We start from the raw sequence: 26,661 nt of genomic DNA on the forward strand, positions 1-26,661 counted from the left end.
TATTTAATTATCCTTTCTGGAAAAATGGATCAAATTATTCAATGGAGAGCCTGGAACATTACTGTAGGCCAGTATGAAGGAAGCTAACAGCTAACCAACACATTAATTAAAGTCAGAAAACTATTTGCTGTTATGGAACCTTAAATATTAATTTTAAATAATTTAATCAGCCTGGCTGATTATTTGGAAAGCTGCCAATCTTGTTGGCAATAGCACTTCTCAGAAGATCCCTGGGTTTGCAACACCACTAGCATGAGAAATAAAGAAATAGTGGACTAGTTGGGGGGGAAAAAAACAAAACAAACAAACTGACTTTTCTTTATGAATTCATTAATACTTTGCACACCCACAACAGAAAAAACTGAAGTATATTGGCTGAAACATTAATGTTCCTGTATGTGGGAGTGTACAAAATAATAATAAACAAACAAAAAAACAACAATAGTTCCTTTTTTAAAGCATGATTCACCTTTAATAAAGAATGCACATAAAGCTACACATGTGTACATTCCCCTTTGACTACAGCAATTTCCTGTATATTGCACTTTAATGATGTAATGTGCTGTTACTGGTACAGGTAAGAACAAGACAAAGACACACTAAGGCAGACAGTTGATAGTTTAAAAAATAATAATAAAAATTTAAAAAGAAAAGAAAAAAAATGAGGAGGCTTCTCACCATCACACGGCCAGTTCCTGGAAAAAACAAAACAAAACAAAAACAGGAAGTTTGTCTCTTTGCACACACACACAAAAAAACCTGGTATAATCTGAGATTATACACTCACACATTTGCTGAGAAATCTTAGAAAGACTGAGGAATTTACTGAGGTTAAAATTGGATATATACAAGCAAGAAAACCCTCAGGAAAAAGGGGTAAGGAACCATAACACTTCACTTTGCATGGCTCGATGAACCTTGGACCATCTGCCTGCAGCATAAGTCTCAATTAAATAATAACCTTAATACTTGATACATGATTTTAGCCTACAGTGACAATGACATCTAGCCATGGTTATTTAGAAGAACACGTGTGCGAATGAGGTGATAACTGGATCGGGAACAGACTGACAGATGCTCGTTCACCCTGCTACAAATGCAAAGTGAAGTAGTTCCTTGACAAATAAGATTTTTTTAGAGTTGATTCTTGTGCATTTCTGACTTTAACACTAAAAATAATCCTCATTCACCAATTCAACATCCATTTTTTTAAACCTACAACAGCCTTCATAATATGCATTTGTAGATATAAAGTGCAAAACTAGTAAGAATAGGACGTGAATAACATGAGCATGTTTTCCTGTATAAATTGTACTTTGAGGATTTGTGCAAAAATGTTGCTTGTCACATTTTAACAGACAATTACAGTCAGAAAATTTAAATATCACTGTTGTTTAAGGACAAACCTTTTATGGTAAGCAAGCTGCTTTACATAAAGAGAGCAGCAACAGTGTCAACAGACACACATGCACACACATTAAGTATTGATGTAGCTGCCATAAGAGGTCCATACTGGTTTGTTATGTTGTCTGAGTCATTAGCAAGAACTGAAACAAATGAGGGCAGTAGTAGTTTGAAAAGGAGGGAAAAAAAGACTAACGTGGAATAACTAATAAAAATTCACAGTTTAAACACATACAATACTCGTTTGTGTGCCATCATTGATACGAGGTTTGCTGATTAGTAAATAGACTTTAAAACACTAACGGTTGTTAAATAATTACAACATAGCACAAAAAAATAAATTAAATAAAAAACCAATGTACAATCAAGCTGTCCAACATTATAAAGGTTGAGTTTAAATGTTGTCACTGGAAAAATTGTAGCATACTCTAAATGATAATTATGTCTAGAGACATTTGTGCTGTGTGTAACTGAAGCCCTTGATCAATAAAACTTGGGGTAGTTAGTGCTACTATTACCGTTTACGCTTCGTTAAAGTATCCGCTCTTCTATTTTCCAAATGGTACAAATGTTTGAAAAAAAAAAATCCTTTTCAGTTTATGTATTAAACACATCTCAGACAACTACAAGTGTAATTTATAACTTTAGTTCATAAATTCAGAATAACTCAAAATAAAGACCCTTCATGTGGAATAAATATGAACGAACCCTCTGAAGCTACAGAGTAATACCCAAATAACAGTACTGTGGCTTTTTAGGTCAATTTCTTCATATGAACATATAAACACGCACACACACTCACGCACACAAAACGATCACACCTTGTGTTGACTCAACAGTCGGCAGAAAGAGCACATGGAATAAATCTTCACAGTCGTAGGTCTTCTGCTTAGCGCTGTGTGATATTTTGTGGAAGTATAATTGGTGTGCAAGCAATCCCAGCAAAGGATTCTGGAAAATGCAAATCCCTCTCCCACTCATCTGTCTCTGTGTTGTACACCTGAACGATACTTGTGACATTGTTCAGGTGCCAGTTGTAACCTCCGACGATGTAAATCTTCCCGTCTAGAAGGCAGCAGCCCGCTTCAGACTGGCCGGCCCTCATAGGACTGGCTGTGGTCCACTGGTCGTTCTCTGGGATGTAATACTCGACTGCTAGCACATCAAAACAACGGTCAACATGGTCCATGCGGCCGCCCAGGGCGTATACCCGATCCCTGGTGCTGATCATGGTGTGCAGCACTCTGGGTTCATTCATGGGAGCTCTGAAGTCCCATTGGTCTGTCGCCGGATCGTAGCAGTGAAGAGTTTTCTTGTCATCCAATGAGACGCCGTATCCTCCTGAGATATACAGCTTCTCTTGACAGGAAGTCCCCGCATGACCCCAAATCCGGCGTTTTAATGGTTCCACATATGACCACTCATTCTTCTTTGGGCAGTAACACTCTACAGATGACAGGCTGCCAGATCGATTGCGCCCTCCAGTGGCGTACAGCAGTCCATTCAGCACATTTAGCTGAAACTGGATACGAGCCTCCTGCATGAGTGGAATGCGCAGCCATTGGTTCAGATGTGGATCGTAGCGGAAACAGCTGTCCACCGCCCCCTCGCCACTACGATACTGTAAGTGCTGTCCGCCGACGACGTAGACAAAGTTGTCTAGTACAGCAACACAAGCATGGCTGCACCCCGTCTCCATCTCCGTAAGCTCTTTGAACTGACGGGATGCGACATCTGGAAGATAGTACACCTTTGTGGTGACTGTGCGATCGTTGTCGGTGTAGGGCGTCCCACCAAAGGTGATGAGTGACATGACGTCAGAGCGAATGAGTGTCCGTGAGGACTGCATTTCATGCTGTCGGAAGGGAAGGATCTGGTAATTGAAGGCCTCGAGGAGATACTGGCGACACTGAACATCCTCCACCATGATGTCCACTCTCTGAATGCTGTCCACCAACTCTGAAGAGCGCATGAGGGGGAACCGCACGTGGCAGAGGACGCTGCTGGCTTGAGCCCGGCGAGACTCGTCGTACTGGAGCCACCTGATGGCGGCGTGGAAGAGGTCGATCTCACTGCAGTTCTTCAGTTTGTTGCTTTGAAGGAAGAAGGTGAGGCGCTCCATGGGAATGTGCAGGAAATCATCCTCCTCTGCAATCTGGAGGAAGTGGCAAAAGGTGAAGGCATCCACCGACTCCTTCAAGGAGGACAAGCTGAACGTGGTGGCCATCTGGCCGATGTGCAGGCAGGTCTCAACGCTCATCGCTGACTTGAGGAACTCCTCGCAGAGCTCCACGACAGGAACCATTTGGAGGAAGACAGCAGCTCCGAGGACATCCTGAATGCAGTCCAAGTCTAAAGTGACTTCTGCACTGTAGGCAAAGTCGATGATGTGTTTCAGCCCACGGGCAGACAAACCCTTCAGCTCAATGGTATCTTGGTTCGACTCCCTCATGCCTCCCGTGAACATAGCTCTGAAACACAAGGACGTGTAAGTAAACTACGTGATATTTTACGGTCCCTTGGAATTCAAAACTGCATACATTTACTTTACTGTTGAATGGCAATGGAGTCAGAGTCATTGCTCTACGTAAAATAAAATGAATAAATAAATTAAAAAAGGCCCTTTTTTTCTTGAGTTGTTCATTGTTTCAGGTCTGGTGCAGATGAACCAAAAACTAGTGTGCAAAGCAGTAAGCTTACCTTTTCCTGCATTTTTATGTTATTGTACAATTATCTAAATATTAAAATGTTTTAATATGTTTTAAAACTTTCTCAATTTCTGCTTCTCTAATATACGATATCGTTATATCATTTGGCAAATATGAATTCACTGACATACAGGAGACTGAGAATGTATTTTTACATTACCGAGATGTGTATTTAACTTTAAATGGATGTAACTGTTTTTTTCCCTCCATTCCAGCTAAAAGCTTCCAGTTATGAATGCAAATTAGGCAGTGTGAAGTCTCATGCCTTAGACTAACCTGAAGTAATCACTACAGGCGGCCAGCACTGCTTTATGGACCTGGAAGCGCTCCTCGTTGATGGCCAGCACGACGTCAAGTAGCTGGCCCTGAGCCCGTAACACAGACAAGCCCTGAAGGAGGGTGGAACTGTGGCTCGGGGCTGAGAAAGTACAGCGAAGGGTGCTATTCTTGTTTGCCATACTGTAAAGAGAAAAAGGCCTCAAGTCACTCAAGTGATTGTTCCTTTTTTCACATCTCCCCTGATCTTAGTTTCTGTACTCAGCTTAATTTTTCAGTTACTAAAAGCTATTACCGCCTTTTCAAACATGCTGCATAGTCCAAGAGATCAATAAGTTGCGTCTGGTGAAAGCATTGCTGTGATGAAAATTTAATCTAATCTGCTAGAGTCGGCCAGGGAGAAATGCATTCTGTTCGGTGTCTTTGCATTAGCGAGAATGTGTCTGTACACTGGAGTCATGGTGAGGGGAAGAGATAGTGCTGTGCACTTTACTGCTAGACATAAAAAACTGAAATCTATCTGCCACAATTACAGTGGCTTACTGAGAGCAAGTAAGTATATCTGGTGGACACACCATCATAGGTACATGAAAAAGCATCACTTTGTCAGCACTCAAGGAAAAGGAAGTTCTCCCTGACATCACTGCAAACACATTTATTCAAAGTACATATATAACCTCAGACGAGCGACAAGCTTACATACGTTTTTGCTTGCACTTTTCCCCCCTGATATGCTTCATTTAACAAGATTCAAAAATGGCATCCAAGCACAGCAAGAAGGTTAAAAATGACCAAATGGGGCTAAATGGGAACGATAGGAGTTTTTCAAATCCAACAATTATCCTATATTAAGTCAAAAAATTAAAATTGAGTCAAAGACAAGTGATGAGGTTCAACCTGACAACCAGCTCCAAAACCCCACCCCTCCATTAGAGTGGACACAATGATCCAGGCCTTCTCTTCCAACATCAGTGTTTTGTTCAGAAATCAGTTTTCTTGCCCTAATAGGAGAAATTATAATCACCCTGGTGTAAATAAAATCTGTTCAATCCTAAAAAAGTAATTGAGAACTGAGAACTGTGTGTATAAAAATAACCAGTCTTGCAATTTTCATACCCCAGCATTGATCTCGAATATCAAGTGATGCTGATACGATCAAAAAGATTCGTTCCTCTGACTCTCACCTTTATTTTGTCAAAAGCTAACAAATACAATGTAGCCCAAATAGACATTTTCTTGCTTTGGAGGTTGTATTAGCTCATCTCACAAGAGCCAACAAAATAATTTAGAGAATGCAAACGCTGCTGGTTGGTACTGGTAAAAAAAATAAAACGGCAAAAAAGTGCAGGTCTGGAATAAACAGCTTAAAACAGTGCGAGGATCCCTGCAGTAGTTGTATGACTGATCCTGTGCATGTGCATGGGAAAATTAATTCCTGACAAATTTCCTATTTGTTTGTAGAAAAGCTCGAGTACCTGGGTATCTGCTGAGCAAATAATATTCATCTCTGTCTGTGCATGTCAAAATAAAAGGAAAACAAAGTGGAAACTGCGCACATGCGCGCACACAAAACAGGTGAAGGGAAGAAAACGGAGAGTCTTCTTTTATATATCTGGACTAACGTGGTTGTTTGCCCGCGTAAAATAATAAAAAATGCAAACGTGTTCCATTTAGCTTTGGCAGTGTTACTCTTAATACTTAATGATGGCGTGTCCTACGGTTATCACGTTGACGTAATTAAGTGCACCTGCATGTCTCCAGTGGGGAAACCTCCTCATTAAAATAAACGAAATGCTTACGGTCTGCATTATGTTTTTGTTTTGTTTTTTTAAATATCAGAATTTTTAAAAACATGTCTAATCTGATTTTGAAGAAGATATTTGAGCCATAACAAAACAGAAACAGACTTTCCACGGATGTGCTCGCAGTTTTGTGGTGACATTTAAAGCAAACTAGCATCGCTTCAAAGTTGTGACCTATTTATTAGTCTATCATAAAAATTATTAATAAAACTGTTAAAATATAGCAGGTTGTGTTACGGTTGTCTAGCCTCCATTCTGAACTTCTTTTTTCTTTGCTGTATCGATAAAAAGGAGCAGGTAGTCTTGGTGCCTGGAGGCCCGGACACCGCCTCGGTGTTTCCTTGATTTACGCCGCGGCGCTTCGAACCGTTCTGACGGACTCGGATCGAGCTCGAGTCCCGGAGCCGTGGGAACTCCCATCAGGGAAACACCGGACACCCAAGACAACACCGTGGACTCCCCACGCCCTCACCCACCTGTTCTGCGTATCTTTTGGAGCAAATTCCCCACCATCTGACTCCGCCATCTTCTAGCACATAGCAACACGCATAGGGCATTTTCAGCAGAGTTAACAGGATGCCAATGGCACGACTGGCCCGGTCATGGCTTCACAAGTCTGAATAAAGTCGATTGTTCCAGGATGGATGGTAAACAGCTGCCTGTCTGTAGTCCTGTGCCGAACACGGTGGTGACCTCACCTACCGGCTGCTTGCTGTACCTCCTTCCTTTGTGCCGACCACTAGAGGGCGCCACAGTCACGTGCACAGGTGTTTCAGTTGAGATGTCCCGTGTGAAGCATTGATCCTATAGGAGACAAAACTAGATTGTAACAGTAAATATCCATAAAATGTGTCTGTCATTCTATTCATACGGTAGGCCTGTATTAAAGTAGCACTTCTTGGTTGCCAGTTAAGTCTATATGTGTAAAATGTTGCGAATATTAAAAAAAAGTATCAATTGCAAAGCCTGTATGTAAACAATACAATAGTATATGAGCTGGGGCCTCCTTTATCAGATTTTTCTGTGCAGTAAATGTGATAGGACTGGAATGCAGAGAGACCAGTTCTGCACACAGACTGTGCTAATATGCAGAGAATGTGGTTTGACATTGTTGAGTTGAAATGAATGAGGCTTTCCAGTGAAAAAGTCTAGCTCATTAAAATGATGTCAAAGCAAAAGACTGTAACTTGTCTAAGACCATATGAAACTAATTCAAGTCATTTTTATTTATATAGCGCCAAATCACACCACAAGGCACTTTATATGATAAGGTAAAGACCCTACAATAATACAGAGAAAACCTGAACTTTCAGAAAGCAAGGCAGCAGTGGGAAAGAAAAACTCCCTTTCAACAGGAAGAAACATCCAGCGTAACCAGGCTCAGAACATCTTTGCTCATGCAGTCATCAGAGTTTGAGTCTGTGTGTGTGTGTGAATGTTAGACAAGGTGCTTAAACACTTTTTTCTATCTAAAATTCAAATGTGTTCTCTGGAGTGACGAATCACAATTCACCATCTGGCAATCCGATGGATGAGTCTGGGTTTGGCAAGGAGAACTGTACCAAGTGTAAAGTTTGGTGGAGGGGGGGATTATGGTGTACAGTTGTCTTTCACGAGGTGGGCTCAGCTCCTTAGTTCCAGTGAGAAGAACTCTTAATACTTCAGCATACCAAGACATTTTTACACCAAGCTTGTGGGAACAGTTTGGGCATGGCCCCTTCTGGATTAGAACATGACTGTGCACGAGCGCACAAAGCAAGGTCCATAAAGATGTAGAAGAACTCAATTGGCCTGCACAGAGTCCTGACCTCAACCTGAGAGAACGCAGCCTGGTCATCCAGCATCAGTCTGACCTCACAAATGTGTTTCTGGAAGAATGGTCCAAAAATTCCCATAAATACTCCTAAACCTTGTGGAAAACCTTCCCAGAAGAGCTGAAGATGTTATATCTGCAAAGGTTGGGCTAACATCATATTAAACCCTATAGACTAACAATGGCATGTCACTCAAGTCCATATGTGTGTGAAAGCAGAGGAGTGAATGCTTGTGTGCACAAGAACAAGTGCAGAGGTATTGGATGCCTGACGTCACCAAAGCAAAAACTGACTGAACCTGCAACATCAAATGTAAGAATAGTTGTGTTGATAAAAACTGAAACTTCAGTTAAACTATGAGCATGACTGTACTTTATTTATACATACACTATGGTATCCTGTGATAGTATTTTAACCACAGGCATTGCTTATCAGATGGCTTTTTTTCTTACCACAGAGATTAAAATCTTCTGCTCTGACCAGACGATTTTAATCTCTGTGGTAAGAAATGAACACACAACAGAACAGAGTGATCATCTTGCTTCTTTTATTCTTAAAATCTGAAGTAGGAAAATCCTTTCTTCTTCCAGTTCTGGGAATGCAAATTGCAGCAGGGTGGGAAACGCAAGTAGGTTGTCATCACTTTTTGAGAATTAAACAGGACACGCTCTACTCTGAACAATGTAACTTTCGATCTGAATGCCACAGAAGTCTCTTTAGTAATGAGTAATGTGGTTTTTGATGAGCTGCCTTTTTTAAGGTCACTGGGTTTTCTTTTTTGCGACCACTTCCTATCATACCATTACCTCTCAACAGGCTCACATTTGTACTGCTCAGCGATCATAAACACAGCTTCTCTGTCTTTCCTGTTACATTACACTGGCCAACATGAGTTGTTTTTGTTTTATTTTCTTGTCATTGCAAAAACATACTGCAAAAAGTGAATTAACTTTTGCTTTGAATAATAATAATACAAATCTGCTTTCTTTCACAGCAAGTGTATGATGGATAATTAAAGTCAGCACTTAAAGCAAATTGCAACTGACTGAATTATCCTTTGGTAGCTTGTGTCTGACAGTTTCACGTTGTTGCCTCAAGATAACGGCAATGAACTAAAACCATTGAGGCAAATTTGCTTTTTAGAAAGTTTGAAAAAGTCAAACAAATATTAACAAAGATTTCTTTATTCCACAAATAAAAACAAACAAACATTTATTGACACTGTAAAGTGATAAAGTATGAGAATGTTTAACCCTCCTTCTTTCATGTACTGGCCTCCTTACAGTGGGGGGCACTAATTATTTGATCCCTTGCTGAATTTGCACATGTCGTCCCTTACAAAGAAAATAATTAAAGTCTCTCATTTCTATGGAAGTTTCATTTTAGTGTAGAAAGGTGAAAAAAAAAACACATTACATGAACGTTATAAATTCATTTGTACGTCATTGAGTGAAGTAAGTATTTGATACTGTGACGGAGGTGTGGTCCCTGGCTTAGCTGCAGGGGAGGAGTGGTGCAGTGAGCTCAACGGGGCAGTGCTGGGGAGGCAGGTGAGAGCACAGCTGGTGGCTTTTGGACTGATGACAGTCTTTTTCCCTTTTTAGTGAGGTGGAAGACCAGAGAGGAGGGTTGGAAAAGCTGAGACCAGTGCTGACCAGACTGTGGGTTGTTGCATAAAACCCTAAATAAACTTGTGAGCATAACCAGTGTGTGTGGAGTGCATTCTACAGATACCCTATAACCTAGCCGGAATTCTGACTCCCATGGATTGATTAATTGATTCAATGACAGTAAATCAATCAAGTACAGATACTCCTGATCTCAACTCACTATGTGTATAAACCACACCCAAAGAGCCTTCAGAGGACGTCAGAAACAAGTGTGGGAAATCGAGGAAATAAAATATAAAATGACCATCAATCACCCTTGATCTGGATCCGTGCAAGAGGTTGTCTCGTGGGGTGAGGATGATCAGGAGAAAGGTGACGAATTGGCCCAAAACTACACAGGAAGAGCTTGTTAACCATCAATGCACTACACCACAATGGATTGAAATCTTACAATGCCTGCAAGTTCCCCCTTCTTAAGAAGGCACATGTACATGCCTGTTTTAAAGTTAATATCTGTGAACATCTAAATGATTCAGAGGAGGCCTGGCAGAAAGTGCAGTGCTCACATGAAACTAAAGAGAAATGCTGAGTATGACTCAAATATCACCATCCCGACAGTGAAGCACGGAGGCTGAAACATTATGCTTTGGTGCTGTTTTTCTGCTAAGGGTGCAGGACGGCTTCAGGTCATTAAGGGACCAATGGGCAGGGCCATATACCATAAAATCTTGGATGAGGACCTCCTTCCCTCTGACAAAACACTGAAGATTGGTCATGGATGGGTCTTCCAGCATGGCACCGACCCAAAACATACTGCCAGAGAAGTGGCTAAAGAAGGAGCATATTAAGGTCAGGAAGTGTCCTAGCCGGTCTCCAGACCTGAGTGGAAGGAGCTGAGGCGTCTGTGCCAAGAGGCAGCAAAAAGACCTAAAGCATTTAGAGAGTGTCCATAAAGAGGAGTGGGCCAAAACCTTTCCTGGGATGTGTCTAAACCTAAGAAAAGTTTTAGCGCTGTGCTTCCCAACAAGGGTTTCTTCACTAAGTACTAAGTTATGATTAAATACCTATTTCACTCAGTTGCATACAAAATGAAAGTACCATAAAAATGTCTTTGCAAAGTAAGCAAACTTAAACATTCACAGTGGATCAAATAATCATTTCCCCTACTGTATGTCAATGAACAAACAAGATAGTCCGTTAATGTCAAATTAAAAAAAACAGCAAAATACTTTTGCTGATTAATATATTATTGCTAAGATCCTTCATTCGGTCAGCAAGTGCTTAGGTTCTTTTGTGCTGTGATGCTGAAAAGTCTTTAGTTAAATCCATTTAAGGTAATTCTGTCTTCATGTCAAACACCAAGCCGTTCTTGTATATCAGCATGGCAAGCTCATTGTCCACTTGCTCAAGGTCCGTAATTTCTCCTTTGGAATTCCTCTGCTCCTCATCTGTAGAGCCGGGGCTCGAACAGTCGTCGCTGCATTCTTCCAAGGTACTCCTGTCGTGGTCTACGTCCTCATCAGTCCCATCGTCCCACTCGTCCCTGAGAACGCGGACATCTTCTGCTTCCTCTGAGACAGACTTTCCCTCTGGATAAAGTTTGAGCAGCGTCAGCTCATCGTGCACCTCCTCTTTCTTCTCTAGGATTTCCTGTTTTATCACATTATCAGAGAACAGATTTAGTAAGTATTTGTAATTACATGGGATAAAAGGTTTTATCAGTTGTAGATATGAAAATGTGGGTTAAAGCTCATTGAAAATATTCTGTGGTCAGACAAATTAAAATTTGAAACTCTTTTTGGAAAACATCGAAGCGGTGTCCTAAAAAAGGAGGGGGACCAGTGTGCACATCTGATAAAAGGACCATCAGTGTTGAAAGGTACGTACAGGTTTTATACATACACACCCTTTGTGTACTGTTTTCACTGACGCAATGAGTTGAGCTCATTTTTGTCTCAGTTGCTTATGTTTTGTCTTTTTCAATAGGGCACATGTCACATTCGGCAAAAAAAAATTGACAATGGTCAAAACAGTGGTCCACCCATCACTGGTCATGGTACTGTGGCTGCATACTTCTCTTGCACGCAGTCGACAGTTCTGCTTTTTGGTCAAATGAAAAGTCTGTGGTTCTGCCACATTGGCTTTCAATAGATCGGTCAGAGTATTTGCTGGAAAAATATTTGGCCAAAGCATCCAGTCATTTCAGCAATGCCCACTTAGCAACCACAGACATTCAACTTTCCATCATTTGCAGTTTTACTTCTTGTTACTGTTTCCCAGACATAGTGCTTTGAGTTCTGCCCTCATAGTTATGTTTTTGACCTAGATGATCTTTTTTCTCATGCGTTTTGAGAACTTTACATGCAGTTTACCAAACTCCACATGGACTGTCTCATGCCTTTTATTCAAGAATGGCCTCCGTCCCTATGATTTCAAACTTATTCCATTTAGCAGTTACAAAGGTCAGTGGGGAATCGATTTTATAGTCTAGATCTTGAGAGCATAATATCTCATCACAGTCAGGTCTGCAGTTTCCTGGACCTCTTTGCTTGTTCTTTGTTTAAACTTCAGTAAATTATATATACAGGTGCTTGCCTTTCCAATGTATGTGCAATGATTTTCTTGGCCTGAGAACACTGTGATCAATATTAACCTCCTAAGACCCAGACTCTTCCACGGCATGCATTTTTAATTTCTCTTTGATATTTGGGGTGATTGGGACCTGATGAATGTAAAAACAAAGAATTACCAGATTTATTTATTTTTACCTATTTTTTGTTTCTAAGAAAAATGAGAGCCACATATGAGGATATTCGTTTAAAATTTCAATAGAACAGTAGCAGTATGATGTCCTCATAAGCGGATATCAGGCCCTTGAGACTTTTGGTCTAAATAACCCAAAATGTGATGTCCACATATGTGGATGCCGGGTCCTAGGAGGTTAAAGGCTAATTAAAGCAAACTGGATGCATCGAGCAACAATTTGGAGCAGACTTCAGAAACATGAAAAGTTCAGCCCGGCCTCACAAGAGAAAACAACAATAGCTTTTTAAGCAGGTCAAAACCTGCTGTGGTCATGTAAATGAGAACAGCTGCCTTCACAGTACCTGGGGTGGTTTGGACTAGTCATGCTGGTAACTGAGAAAACAGAAGAGGAACTTGTTGCACTTGAGAGAAATCTGCCTCAGGGCTTTCTGACAGAAAGTCCAACCAAACAGTAAAGAAAAAAGAAAACAATGAAAAATAGAAGTCAGTGAATGATGGTCCCATGGAGTGAAAGCCCCCAGACTAACAGACAGTCTATGCTAACTGGTAACACCAGTTACCAGTCTATGCTAACTGGTAACACCATTGTTAATGGAAGCACGTGGGAAAAAATTAAACTCCAAATGCTACACTGTGTGCTTTGGTGTCATTTTGGTTTTTATCATGCATAAATTTGAGAATCTGAGAAGGAAAAGAGTTGAAACTGCAGTAAAAACTAAAAATAATGACACGTTCTGCAGAAAAACTTGGAAAGTTGCATCCTGTTTTCACTTCTTCTGTTTCTATTACAAAACTGAAGCGGGAACCATCGTTTTGGAGACTACAGCATGCAAAGCGTCCCATAAACGTGAGTATAAAATGGACCAACACATCAACCATAATGCATGGAACATTTTTGTGCATTGGTGTTGCACAGAGCTTTACAGACACCCGTCTACATGTGCTGTGCAGTGGGGGGTAAGTGTGCTTGTCTTTGTGCTTTTGCTGTTACATTTGCTTCGCCTCTCCCATGAAGAGCACAGAAGTATTAACTGATATATTTCTTTGCCGAGTACTGAAAACAATGAAAGCTCTCCAGTGCTTCGAGTGCTGCGGGAGAGTAGAAAAGCACTATATAAAAATCAGTCCATATCCTTCTTCTCATCTTCTTCTTATCTTTTTAAATTTCTAATTTTTTTCCATGCTTGTTGTGAAATCAAAATTTCTTTCCTGTTCAAGCCCAGCTTTAAGCTAGTTTGCATTGCACCTACATGTAGTTGGGCTACACGCTTTTGGCTTTTGAGGGTTGCATGCAAGCATGCCTGCTTTGGTTACTTTGGTCTTTCACTGTGTAGCCAAAGTCCTGTGCATGATGGACACACTGTAGGACTGTAAGTCCTGCACAAGGCTCACCATGAGTTCAGTACTATTATACTTTTACAACTCCACTTGACCGAAGGGCCCCTGCACTGTATTTTAATGTCTACATGGACAGAGTCTCATGCTCACCATCTGATGATGATATCTGCATCAAGTGGACCTTCACAAGTGTGTAAATTTGGAAACCATTCATCCATTTTCTTCACTGCAGCAGACTGTCACAGCATTCAGTTCACTGCAGACGCTGCAGAAATCTATCTACCAGTGTCCCCTCTCCCCTCATGAACAATACCACAAGATACTTAAATTTCTCCCCTTGTGGCAGAAACTCATTCCTAACCCAGAGTGGACCCTTTTCCAGCTGCAGCGGCTTAGCCAAGGAGTGTCACTGTGAATTCTCATCCCAGTTGCTTCACACTCAGCCTCAAACAATCCCAGTGTGAGTGAGAGGACATACCTGATTAAACCATAACAAACCACATCATCTGCAAAGAGCAGAGAAGATATCCCGAGACCACCAAAACAAACACCCTTAACCTCCCCATAAACAGAATCAGTGACATCTGGAGATGCAGACCGACCTCTCACAGTGATTATACAGGGACTGATACCCCATACTCCGACGGACCTCAAAGTGCGCAGTTGAATGCCTTCTCATTAAGATTGCAGGACAAACTCTCACACACACTCAAATATCCCTGAGAGGATGATATTTCAGTAATCAGGGATCAAAAAAGCCAAGCTCTCCACCTCCAATCCACAGAACCACCAAAACACCAACCAATTAGCAAAACTGTTTAAACCCCCAAATTTCTTTGACTATAACTACCTAAATAACCACACTGGGAACGAACATCAAATCCTTAACAGCTGCAAATCCAAGCAATGGCCTTTTACCTGAGTCTTTGATTGATGGGGGATGAAATCTGTAATAACAGGCTTTGGCACAGGAGGAAAAATCTTGACTTTGATCCTAAAGATGAAAAAAAAACAGATAAACAAGAACTTCATGAGAAACTTTTACTTTCTTAGACAATTAAGAGACACGTCTGATGATCAGAAGTTACAATGACAGTGGCTGCTGACCATGTTTCACTTGTCTTTCACAAGTACTAAACAAACATACTGTATGCATATTGTAGTCTGCAGGTTTGTTTTTAAAATGGGAAAAAAAGTTTACTTACTTCTTCAAGACAACGGTGCACGTTGTTGAGAATAAAAAGAAGACAAACAGCAAGCCGAAACTCAACCACACTAATACGGGGAGGAGAGGAGAAAATTAGTAATTCTGCTAGACCATATCTGAGTTTTACAAAAAAATTAGCTCCAAGGTTTGAACTAATATAATGAGTTCATTCTTTGAAATATAAAGTTTGAACTCAACTTTATACCACAGCTCTGTGAAAAACTGTTTCACTTTATTACTTCTTAAGATATTCATGTTCAAGCGTGGAGCGTGAATATCTTGAAGGTAGCAATGACAATTTTTCAAAAACTATATATTGAAACGTATTTGATAAATGAAGCTAAAATCTCACAGCAATCATTACATATGGTAAGTTTGTACCATAAAATATTTATGCAAATCAAAGCTGGTTAGAGTTCCTAAGGAAAAAACCTTGCTAACATATATTAGCTTTACTAAAAACAAATTATTTTAACGTGAGAGTTCGCTCTGATACCATTCATTGGTTTTCCTGGCTTGGTGTTGATGATTGCTGTGGCTTCAGGCCCTTCTCCCACTTGTGTCACCCCAGCTAGGGTGATGTTATATTTGCTTCCAGCTTTCAAGTTTTCCAGGTGGTATCTAGTCTCTGAAGCTGGTATGTTGTCGCACGCTAACAGCCCCCCCCCAGAAAAAGCAGGGAAAAAAAAGACAAACAATTTCGTTATTACAGTTTGGAAATTTATGTTTCTCAATGTCAGTTAGTGTTTCCTTTTGCAGAACTTAGAAGCAGTTAGAGTTCAAAGAAGTGATTTTCACACCTTCGGGCTCATCCTGTGAACTGATTTTTACCCAGCACAGGCGGTAATGTGTCAGGAAGCCTTGCTGGTACGCAAGAGGAATCGCTTTCCAGGACAGGTCAGCAGAAATGTCTGTTTCGTCAAATGTGGCGACCTCCTGAGGTTCCTTCAGTGGTACTAAAATTTAAAAAAAGAATTAAAATAATAATCCTTTTGCAGAAGGAAACAAAATGTATTGTGCTCAGTGATTTTGATTTGCACTCGATGAGTGTGTGGTGCACGTCGTTTTTTTTGTTCAGCTTAATGTTAACTGCCTAGAGAACTGGTCTAAACTTGGATTCAGTAATATATCGTAATTAGCATGTTAGCTTCTCACTTTAGCAAATCTTGGGAACTAAATTTTACGCATGCTAACTGGCCCACAACTCACAATTAATATGTACTTGAGCAGGTAAAGGGCACTACGGTACTTAAAGTAGCAGAACCTAGTCCAGACCAACTGAAACACCCACAGATCACAACACTGGCCCCACAGGTTGGTGCATCATTACATTTTATTACCTAATCGCCCATCAGACCACATGACCTTTACTTCAATCTTTCTGCTGCAAACTAAAGCACTGTCTCACTAATAAGTGGTTTTCTTAAGATTGCACAGCTGTTTAGTACACCTCCCTTTACCCCATTTACACTGTGTGTTAATGTTCTTACTTTCACTGCTAATCTTAGCCTTGTGTTCTACTGTTGATTGTTTATGATTTAAAGTGATATCTGATCACAGTCATCACGATAGTTTACCTTTGCTAGCTAAAACATATTAATCATTGCAGTAATTATTCTACTGAAAGGCTTTTACCTATTTGCTTAATTAAATCAGTCAATTCAATACTTAAGTGATGCTGTTGTTCAAACTGACCAAGGTCTGTATCTGCTGCCGTAATTATGATGGCTAGGAGCTGAGAGCTTGCTGAAGGTTGCAAAATTTGAGAAGAGTCCAACTTTTCAATTTTGCAATGTGAACACAAAACAATCAAAAGCCCCCTCCCTCTAAATACCTTTTCTACCCACAGCGATATAGAAAATGTATTATTATTAGTGATAATTCCTGGCGATGATGGGTGATTCCCTTTGCTTTTGAACTACGTGTCTCTGTTCTTCTTTAATCCCTAGTGTGAATAAAAATGTATCTTCCCCTCTGTTTTTGAGTACTGCACCTTGAAAGAGTTTACAGCCCAAACAACACCTGAATTCTCTACAAACGTGAGATCTTAGAAAGCCTCACTATCTGGGGCATCTCTGACGAAATGCTATATGCATGGTTTGTTGGCATTGCAGCTGAAGGTGCAGCTGCCTTGACAGGCTGATAGAGAAGAGCAGCCATTGAGTCTTTCACTGCATCAACCAGAATAATTAAAAACATTCATGTCACTGTCAAACACATTACGGAGTTGAGATATTTTTACATAGTCATTGACTCTCAGTCTCCAAAAGTTTGCAGATTATCTCAGTAAAGTGAGCGGGGTCATCTCCCTGCCTATCCTGAGGTTTGTGGGTAATCTTTTAGTTTGCAGTCTGTCTTCAAAGAAGACTGAATCTACTGCAGCACAATATTTATTCATGCTTTTATGCTGAGAGCTTTTTGTGCTGTTGCATTTGATGCATGACTTCATTATTTCATATTAAATACTGAGATTAAATAGCAAATAGCGTTAAGATTGAAAAAAAAAATAGGATTTAATTGTGGTATTAATGTTGTGTTTGAATAAATCACCGACGCCTGAAGAGGTCATTTTGAGCTGGAGAATGACGGGCGTATTCATTTAATGAAAACGTTTTATCATTCTTACAAGTCGTGCCCATCTAACGGCCACCTGGGGGCTTTCTGTGTGCCGTTTGCATGCTCACACTGTGTGGGTACTTAGGCGTGCGTTAGGTTAACTAGTGTGTAATCGGTGCAAACTGATTGTCTGTTTCTTGGTCCAGCGATATACTGGCGACCTGAGTAGGGTGTACCCTGCGCCCAGCCCTAACAACCCTCAACTGGCTAAGAAAATAAACTGATGGATGAATGAATGGAAAAATATTGCAATATTTTTGCTGTTCACTGATGTTTAAGGTCGGACATGTGTAGCTGAAAACAAGCTGTGTTTTTCACAAATCCTGCCGTGACTGAGTAATTTTATTCATGAATCCCCCTTTCAGCAGTCATCTTTGAATATTTTTTTCTTTCTGAGATGTTTATCTTTTTGTCGGTTTGACCATTTTATCTCACCACATGACAGAGAAATATCACACAGTAAAAAATGTGCCAGCCGGCCTCGCTCTCCCCTTTAGTTAATCTATACGTGCATGCATGTGCTCTTTAATGTGGTTGACTTGTTGCAGTCCTCCTAGCTGGTAGGGAAAGTCTGTAGAAACCTTGCACATGTATGCTTTCATGAAAGCACTTACCACCTTCTTTTTGATAAAAGAAGCACATTTTAACTGTCTGTGGTCTCCCATGTTGACATCTGTGTTCAAAGTAGAGGTAACGGATGTAGTCCTTCAGGTCTGTAACAGAAACACAAAGGCTGCTTTGGTCTACGGTGTTTTTAATGCCATCATTTTGAAAACAAGGTGGCATAAACATAAGATGAATGAGAGTACAATCTTAATCGTTTCATGAACAAAGGGAACAAACTTAAACATACTTAATAGACAACTTACTCTTTCTAACTTCTTTTTTCTTCTTTTTACCCATCTTTCCTGTTAAGGTTATCACATTTTTTGGCACTGGACTTGCATCTTGAAGCTCGTACCACTCAAGACAAGTTCTCCTGTTTATTTCTTTATAAGCCAAAGTTTTGTTGCAAGCTGCCAGAGAGAAATTCAGCTTTGTGGTCTACTTGAACATAAATATACACAATATTGATATCTATGCATTTTACACGCCTACCTTCTAAATCTGATGCAGGTTCAGCTGGTACTTGCAGGATTGCCGGAGGAGACACGCTCACATCATTTTTGGCAATAACAGAGATGTTGGCAGCCGAGTACGACACAAATGTGTAAATAGTATGGTCGTTGTGATATACGGTCTTGGTGCAAATACACTGCGAAGAATTCGATGTCACATTTCTCACTGCTGCTCCTACTGGCATTGGCTGAAGAACAAGAGGGCGCTTTGTTGAGACAAATGCAGCTTGACCGACTAGACAAGAAAATACTGTATTCAACTGTTTCAACACTGTCCAGGGAGTAGTGGATGAAAATGTAAAAAAAAAAGTGGTAGAAACTGATGGATGAAGTGCCGTTTACAGCCAAGTATTTTCACAAATTCAGTTCCATCCACCGCTCCTGCTCTTTTTGGGGCGATCGTGGCTCAAGAGTTGGGAGTTCGCCTTGTAATCGGAAGGTTGCCGGTTCGAGCCCCGGCTTGGACAGCTTTGGTCATTGTGTCCTTAGGCGAGACACTTCACCCGTTGCCTACTGGTGGTGCCAGTGTCCAGCAGCCTCGCCTCTGTCAGTGCACCCCAGGGTGGTTACAATGTAGCTTGCCATCACATGTGTGTGAATGGGTGAATGACTGGGCGTGTAAAGCGCTTTGGGGTCCATAGGGACTAGTAAAGCGCTATATAAATACAGACCATTTATCGTGAGTTGACTTACCATCCACGTTAGTGTCACCTTTCGAGTGCCATTGAAATGTGTTATTGTCATGGTAACATTAGGCTCATGTACAAGTTCTGTAATGAAAACAAAAAAGACTTTTTTGAGATGCATGAATTTACCATCCTATAAGAAGAATGCTAGAGTGGACTGAACAGGGCAGAAGTTACTTGGCATCATTGCTCTGTTTTATGACACAATTTTAAAAAAGAACGCTATGAGACAGATGGCCTCACATTCCTGACTACAGTACGTTGGTATACACGGAAGTTTATGGTTGACTCAATGAGTGCAAGACGGCAAGGCCCTGTGGTTTCTGAACAAGCCCAAATCATCGCCCTCCCACCGCCGTGCTCGACAGTTGATGTGTTGTTTTTGGTTTTCACCATATGTGTTGCTGTGCATTAGAGGCAAACATCTGTGCCATGCTGTCTGTACTTCTGGTACTCCAGAAGTCTTGTGGTTTGTGACGCAACTTGATGCAACTTTCAAAACCCAAGTTGTGCTGCCCTGTTTTTTTTGAACCTGTAGAAGATGCTTACTGTAGCTGCCTCCACCAGTGTATGAATGCGAGAGTGAATGAATAGTGGCATTGTAAAGCGCTTTGGGTGCCTTGAAAAGCGCTATATAAATCCAATCTATTATTATTATTATTATTATTATTATTATTATTACTCCTGGTAGCACTTCAAAAAAAGCCATACTTGTCTAGTCTTTTTCTACTTGTACTGTCAGGGACTTTAACATTTAATATGCTGACTGAGGGCTATGTTTTTTGACGATTTCTGGGACGTTCACTGGGAAGACTGTGGCAAACACTGGCTGTTGATCTGAGATTACATTTACCAACTTTTGTTTTTTTTGACCTGTTAAGGTCAGAATGATTATTTTTATATCCTGAAACCATCAATTTGAAAGAGGATGTAGTTTTTTTTTCTCCATGCGATAAAAGGCAAACATTTCAATTGCATCCTGTGCAGCATCATTAAATTGTAGTGTAAATATGCATTTCATTCACAATGAGATTCACATTTTCTTTTAAAATCATCACTTCGGTTGTGTATATAACACTAGCTCACCTGCAGGAACCACAACCTGAGACCAGGCACTCCACAGTGGTTTCTTGACCATAGTGGATCGGTGTCTGATCTGAACCTGGTACGCTGAACTCTTCCGAAGGTTTACAACAAAGACCTGGTCTGTTCAGATTGAAGAAAAAGAGAGTTTAGCTCATTCAACTAAGTTTCACTTGGCTAAATGTTGTCCAGAAATACTTGTCGCTGTGCTCATAAATGCATTACTTTGTCCTTAAACAGATGACTGTCTCTGTGGGGGATTTTTAGGGTCTAGGAGGGCTTCACACACACACTAACAGGTGTTACAAAGGTAAACAAATGCCTCACTTGCAATCTTCAGACATTTTAACTCCTATAAGACATATTTGTACTCACGCTGATCTTTATTGTTGTTAATGGTGGTACTTATTATTCTCTGTAACAGCAAATGAAATTAGGTTAAATAATGATTTGTTTAAAAAAGGCCAAAAATTTACATCTGGTGACAAAACACTGACTCACTTTTCCCCACGGTTCTGTGGGGTGCTCGTCTCGTCTGAACCAAACTTCTGCTACAGCTGGATACTTCTCTGTAGCTATCCAGCTCAAGCTGAGGTTGTTTTTCAACCAGGATGCTGAAATATTTTGTGGTGCTTCATATTTTACTGTTGAATGAAAGCGAAACTTTGCTTAATACACATTTCAACTGCAAAGCAAGATTAAAATGTGGGCTGTGTCAGTTTGGTGAATCAAAATGGATAATCGTGTAATTAAAAAAAGGGTGTCCATTACCTATGTCCTGGAGTATGACAGACGTCTTTGGTGATTTGCATGTGGAGTTTCCTATGTGAGCTTCCACCCAAATCATAACGCTGCGCGACTGAATGAGTTGTTCCTCAACAACATTATGGAAAGTTTCCTTAATGTTCCCAAATTTTGTCTCACTACATAGAAAAACATAAAAGCATTACTGCCCCGGGAGCAGCGGAGAAAGAAACACTTAAACTCAGCATTAAACTCGTGAGTACATTAACCCTTTCTCATCCAGTTTCACTCGTTTGTTTTCCATTGTCTGTTTTCATAGCTTCTTATTTTAGAAAGTACACCTCTTTACATTCTTGCTTGAACTTAAATGATATGATTGACACCTGTATCACCTGTATCTCTCAGGTAAATATGACTTTAATAGTCAGTTCATTGAGGTTTGCAGGCATGTTTATGCGCAGCTCTCTTAAGGTCCCTGAGGTTAGGTCATTGACTGGGTCATTGAAAACCCTTAACTCCCTTCAGTCATTCTGTTGGAGATCTGCTGCTGTGCTTGAGATCATTGTCCTGTCGCATGACACAGTTCAGCCAGGCTTTAGCTGTCAGACAGATGGCCTCACATTTGACCAGAGATGGGCAGTTACAAGTAATGCGTTACTGTAATCTGATTACTTTTTTCAAGAAACAAGTAAGTAAGGGATTACTATTGCAAAAAATTAATTCGATTACTGTTACTTTCCTGTAAGCACACTGCATTACTAAAATGTGATTTTGTTTGTGAGAGTGTCTCATGACACTGACGTACGAGTGTGCGACATCTGTGGTAGATTAACAATGGATAATATGGAGTGCGCGAGAGAGAACGACCATGCGCCGTTTAAAACTTGGAAGTATGACGTGACTTTGAGTTTGATTCTGTAAAAAGTGACAAAAACATTAGCGTCTGCTGTACACTCTGCATGGGAAGAAAACTCCTTCCCATGCAGCATAAAAACCCTAACTTCAAATCTGAACAAGCACCTAGCACGCTGTCATTGGAATGTGAAATTCCCAGAGAAACCCCCGGTATTCTGGGAATCCATCCTACCTCAAAAACCATCCTACTGGTTGTTTCTGTGCATGTGCTGCGCATGCGCACAATACAAAATTAAGTGGCAAGCCGTCTTATCTTTGTGAGTATGAGCTACAAGTATACTTGGAGGGGTGAAATTAAGTGCCAAACCGTCTCGCCTTTATGAATATGAGCTAGAAGCATACTCTGATTGGTAGTTAATTTATGTGGCAAACCGTCCTACATACTTAAATTTTTGCTGGAATTATTGTGTGACAGCAGAAATGTGCATATACTATGTACGGTAGGACGGTTTGCCAAAGTAAGATGTTTTGTCAGAAAACCGGATCCCTCCACTGACACTCCTGCTAAAACAGGTGAAAATAGATTTAGGAGTGACATGACTCAGTGCCCATGACTTTTTGATTTTATTTAATTTTTGCTGTGTTTTACTTGCATCTTTACTTGTAAACACAAAAAATGATTTTATTTTATATGATGGAATATGCAGAAAATAGGTTTAAATGTTAAAGAATTTATTCAAGTCAAAGACTGTTGCATATCATTTAATTTTTGCTTGATTCAATGTGCATAAAGTTAAAAGATTAAAACTAATAAAACGAGTTCTAAAAAGAGACTTTTTCATTTGATTCAATTTTATATGATGGATTATGCAGAAAAAATAGAATTGGGCTTAAGTGTCTATTGCTTTATTGTGTATTCAGGTTGTGTATCATGTTGTTTAAAAGTAATTAAGTAATAAAGTAACTAATTACTTTTAAAAATAAGTAATCAGTGAAGTAATAGGATTACTTTCTTGGAGAAGTAATCAGTAATTGGTAACTAATTACTATTTTCACATAACTTGACCAACACTGCACTTGACTCTAGGATACTTTGGTAAACCGAGGAGTTTGTGGTCAATTGCCAGGTGTCCAGGCCCTATGGCTGCAAAACAAGTGCAAGTCATCATCAGTCCTGCACTGGGCTCTACAGCTCGTTTAGTTTTCAGGTGGCACATTATGACCAAACAACTCTACTTTGGTGTGGTCTGTCCAAAGAACATGGTCACAGAAGTCTTGTGGTTTGTTGCAGCTTTGAAAGCCTAAGCTTTGCTGAACCTGGTACACTAAACCCTTCCGAAGAGCCACAACAATGACCTGGTCTGTTCAAAATGAAAGAGTGTTTAGTACGTGGCTAAATATTGTGTGTTCATTACTGTGTAAAGTATCTCTGATCATCAGACATTTTTTGTTGCTGTGCTCATTAATGCGTTATTTTGTTCTTAAACAGTTGACTAGGTCTCGACAGTCTCTGTGGGGGATTTTTAGGGTCATGGACAGCTTTAAACAGGTGGTACACATTATAAGTTATAAGCTTCCATAAGTAAATGCCTCACTTGCAATCATCTTCACACATTTTAACTTCTAGTTTCAGAACAAACGATAATTTAGCTCACCTGGTGACCTGGTCACCCTGGTGACCCTTCCAAACAAGCGACACCTGCATACATTTCTAACGCGGGACAACTTGTGTGCAGTTTCTCAAAGCATTGCATGGACTGACCTTGGAGGGAATTTGTTGGGACGTTCACGCCTAAAAGACTAGTGTGTATCAATACCACTAGATCACCAAAATGCTGAAATGTTGGATTTTGCAGAGGTGCTCGCACATGCTAATGATCAGTTAATCGAGGGCATTTATTATAGGGTACTAGCTACCCTCTTATTTCCAATGGAAGCAGAAAGTATTTGGTATTTAACAGGACTGTGAAAACCTTCTCTTTCACATGACAGTATCCCCTCTCTATGCTAATCCTGAAATCTGGTATTCTTCCAGTTTCAAAGCCATTCATCAGGTTTTTCTCTTTTTCATAACTCTGATCATGAAAAGACTTAATCGGTCATGTAGGCTCTCCTTCCATTTTAGTAGAAGTAACTGTTCTTGAAGATCTATCAATATGTAGTTTGGCAGTGCAGTTTCACTCATGATGACAGAACAATGCAGACACACAAAATTTCCTATGTTGCAAAAGTGCTTTTGTGCATTTTTTTTCTAATCTGAGGCGTAAAATAAAAGTTGCATAATACTTCTATTCCTCTCACATCCGCACACTTGCTTGTTCTGAGGTGAATGCAAATGGGAGCGCAAACTGTGCTACTAACGTTAAACGTCTCAGCTGCCAGCAGTGCACACCTCTTTGTTTTTTTGGTTGCAAGAGTGAAGGCATGAGTCTCCCAGGGTAACTGTTTTTCATTGTTGCTGTTGCAGTTTGCGCATGATGCACAGAAGCCAAGCAATGCACTGCAAGTATTTAAGTCACTAATAAAGTGTCAATGGAAAATTGTACTTAAGTAGTCAGTATAAGCTTTTAATGATATAAGTTTACATGTGATAGAATACTGCATGATGACCTTTTTATGACTTAGACTGTTGTCGACTACAAGACTTGTTTTGCTTTATAAATTCTTTCCCACAGCGATAATAGCTGAACAAGCAATTTCACTGGAGAGCTGGACACTTTTATCTGCGCTCCCTAACAAGAAGAGGGGCCGCGTCCTTCAGAATCACACACACATACACTTGCATACGCACATACTTTCCTCTGTCTATGAGCAGACGTATTCACTGTTGTATTATTTTTGTATATAAATAAAGACAAGTGCAAGAACAGAGCGCACATCACAGGGCCCCCACTCTGGTGTGAGCACTCTGTGACCACCCTTGCAAGTAAAAACTGCAGCGTGTGTCTTTCTACTCTCTGACTCTCAGCTGAAGACGTGTCTTTTAGAATAAATCTCTTGACATAAAGTAAAATGTAAAAACTGAATACAGGTGTTTCTAATGTTTGCAGTCATGAAAACACCAGCTAACAGTGTGTAAACACAGGCTGTCAGACTTAAAATGACAGAATAAGTTTACTATATTTAAAATGCGCTCATCATAAAATAGAAGCTGAATCTGTGACCTTAAATTGTTTTCTCTGGGCTTCGCTGTTGTGGAAATAAAAAATGAAAAACAAAGAGGACATAGCACTGACATGACCTCATTTGCTTTATTTTGATTACATGTTATGAAAGCTGCCCTACATAGCTGACCTAAACTGTTTGAAGGAGTACAGCCTCTCAGATCATAAATTCATTTTGTTCCAGTGTCATGTGAAAATCTCACGATTTCTGGGCTGGCTGAAACCCTCACGGTTTCTCACATTCTAACATAACACCTCTGGCTTGCAGCACAGTCGCAGGTGTTGCAGAGTGGTATCAAGATCCCACCTATCCCCTGGCTTTCACTATGAAACATCAAACGACCCAACCAGTTGTTCACTGTAAGAAGCTGGATGTCCAGAAAGCAAATGTCAGAAATATACAAGATTGTGGCAACTGGGCTTCATGGGCCCATTTTTAAAAGAATGTCACACAAAGGTTTACAGTTTATGTGTAGAATCAAGTATTTTTCACAGACTGAACATCTTTATGGACACATCAGTAACAAAGAGCTGAAACTGAGCAATACTCACTTAAAGTAAAGCTCAAACGTCATGTCGCTTTGAGTCGTGTTCATGCTCCACTCGCACGTGTAAACAGTAGCTTCAGCTTTTCGTCTGAAGCACTGAGGACTCGAGGGAGCCTCGCATGCAAAACCTAAGAAGAAACATATTTGAAAATGATGTAAACTGATGTCATCGGGTGGACCTTTGATTTGTCTGGGTTATCTTTGCCACGTTACCCCAGAAACCACACATCACTTTAGAGAAAACAGCTTCAAATGTCCCATTTCAAGCTGGAATTTTCTTGTACTATTTACATTTTTTTTGAAATACACCTGTAAGTGAACACTTTCTTTCACTCTTCTCACTGTTTTGTTGTCCTACATCTAACGTCTAAATCATTATTTGTCACTTTACCTCACCTTTACAAGTGCAAAATTCACACTTACATTCTATTTGAATGAGTTAATTGGTCAAATACATTTTAAACCTAAAAGCCAACACTTCAGAAACGCTGCACACTGCGGATGTGAACTGCAAAGTGTGGAAACCACACACTGCTGATAAGATAACCAAAATTTTGTGGCTGATGTTTTTACTAAATTGTGCTATCACTTTCATGCATGTAATTAGCATTCTTGAAGGTGATTTGATATAATCAGAATGAAGTTAATCTCAAATCCAAAGCACAAAGCCACTTAAATGAAGGTAAACTTTTTAAGGTCATCAAAGAAGAAAGGTTTTCATAGTTGTATCTACCTTTGCTGAGAGTCGTGAGGAACATAAACATAACGTATCCATGTAGTGAGCTCCTGTTCTTAAAAAGTTCCATGAGGTATCGTGGAAAGTCTAGAAAGGTGATCGTTCTACAGTTTGCGAGAGTCCATGTAGATAACCTGCCTTCACTTGTATTTCTCCGAAATGTCACAGAATGTCTCGGCTTGTTTC

The 26,661-nt window shown here is 40.2% G+C and overlaps 2 protein-coding genes across 3 annotated transcripts; both read right to left on the reverse strand.

Annotated features, from left to right (window-relative positions):
• Positions 1–445: 445 nt before the first annotated feature.
• klhl26 (kelch-like family member 26) lies at positions 446–7,181 on the reverse strand. Of its 2 annotated transcripts, XM_082507092.1 has the most exons (3): positions 6,667–7,181; positions 4,389–4,571; positions 446–3,875 (listed from the first exon to the last, which is right to left on the reverse strand). In XM_082507092.1, exons 1-3 carry the CDS (start codon positions 6,714–6,716, stop codon positions 2,294–2,296), a joined length of 1,815 nt encoding a protein of 604 aa, XP_082363218.1. In that variant the 5' UTR covers positions 6,717–7,181; the 3' UTR covers positions 446–2,293. The 2 variants fall into 2 exon arrangements, with proteins under 2 accessions (XP_082363218.1, XP_082363219.1); XM_082507093.1 differs by lacking the exon at positions 4,389–4,571.
• A 1,989-nt stretch (positions 7,182–9,170) lies between these two features.
• il12rb1 (interleukin 12 receptor subunit beta 1) lies at positions 9,171–26,661 on the reverse strand. Its single transcript, XM_082504802.1, has 15 exons — positions 26,473–26,661; positions 25,744–25,867; positions 21,200–21,351; positions 20,930–21,072; positions 20,804–20,843; positions 20,432–20,551; positions 19,353–19,429; positions 18,640–18,847; positions 18,411–18,557; positions 18,156–18,254; positions 15,726–15,881; positions 15,422–15,577; positions 14,924–14,993; positions 14,637–14,712; positions 9,171–11,264 (listed from the first exon to the last, which is right to left on the reverse strand). The coding sequence occupies exons 1-15, from the start codon at positions 26,543–26,545 to the stop codon at positions 10,944–10,946; spliced, it is 1,962 nt and encodes a 653-aa protein (XP_082360928.1). The 5' UTR covers positions 26,546–26,661; the 3' UTR covers positions 9,171–10,943.

The sequence above is a fragment of the Aulonocara stuartgranti genome, assembly GCF_965226115.1.
Source record: "Aulonocara stuartgranti genome assembly, chromosome: 15".
Taxonomy (NCBI): domain Eukaryota; kingdom Metazoa; phylum Chordata; class Actinopteri; order Cichliformes; family Cichlidae; genus Aulonocara; species Aulonocara stuartgranti.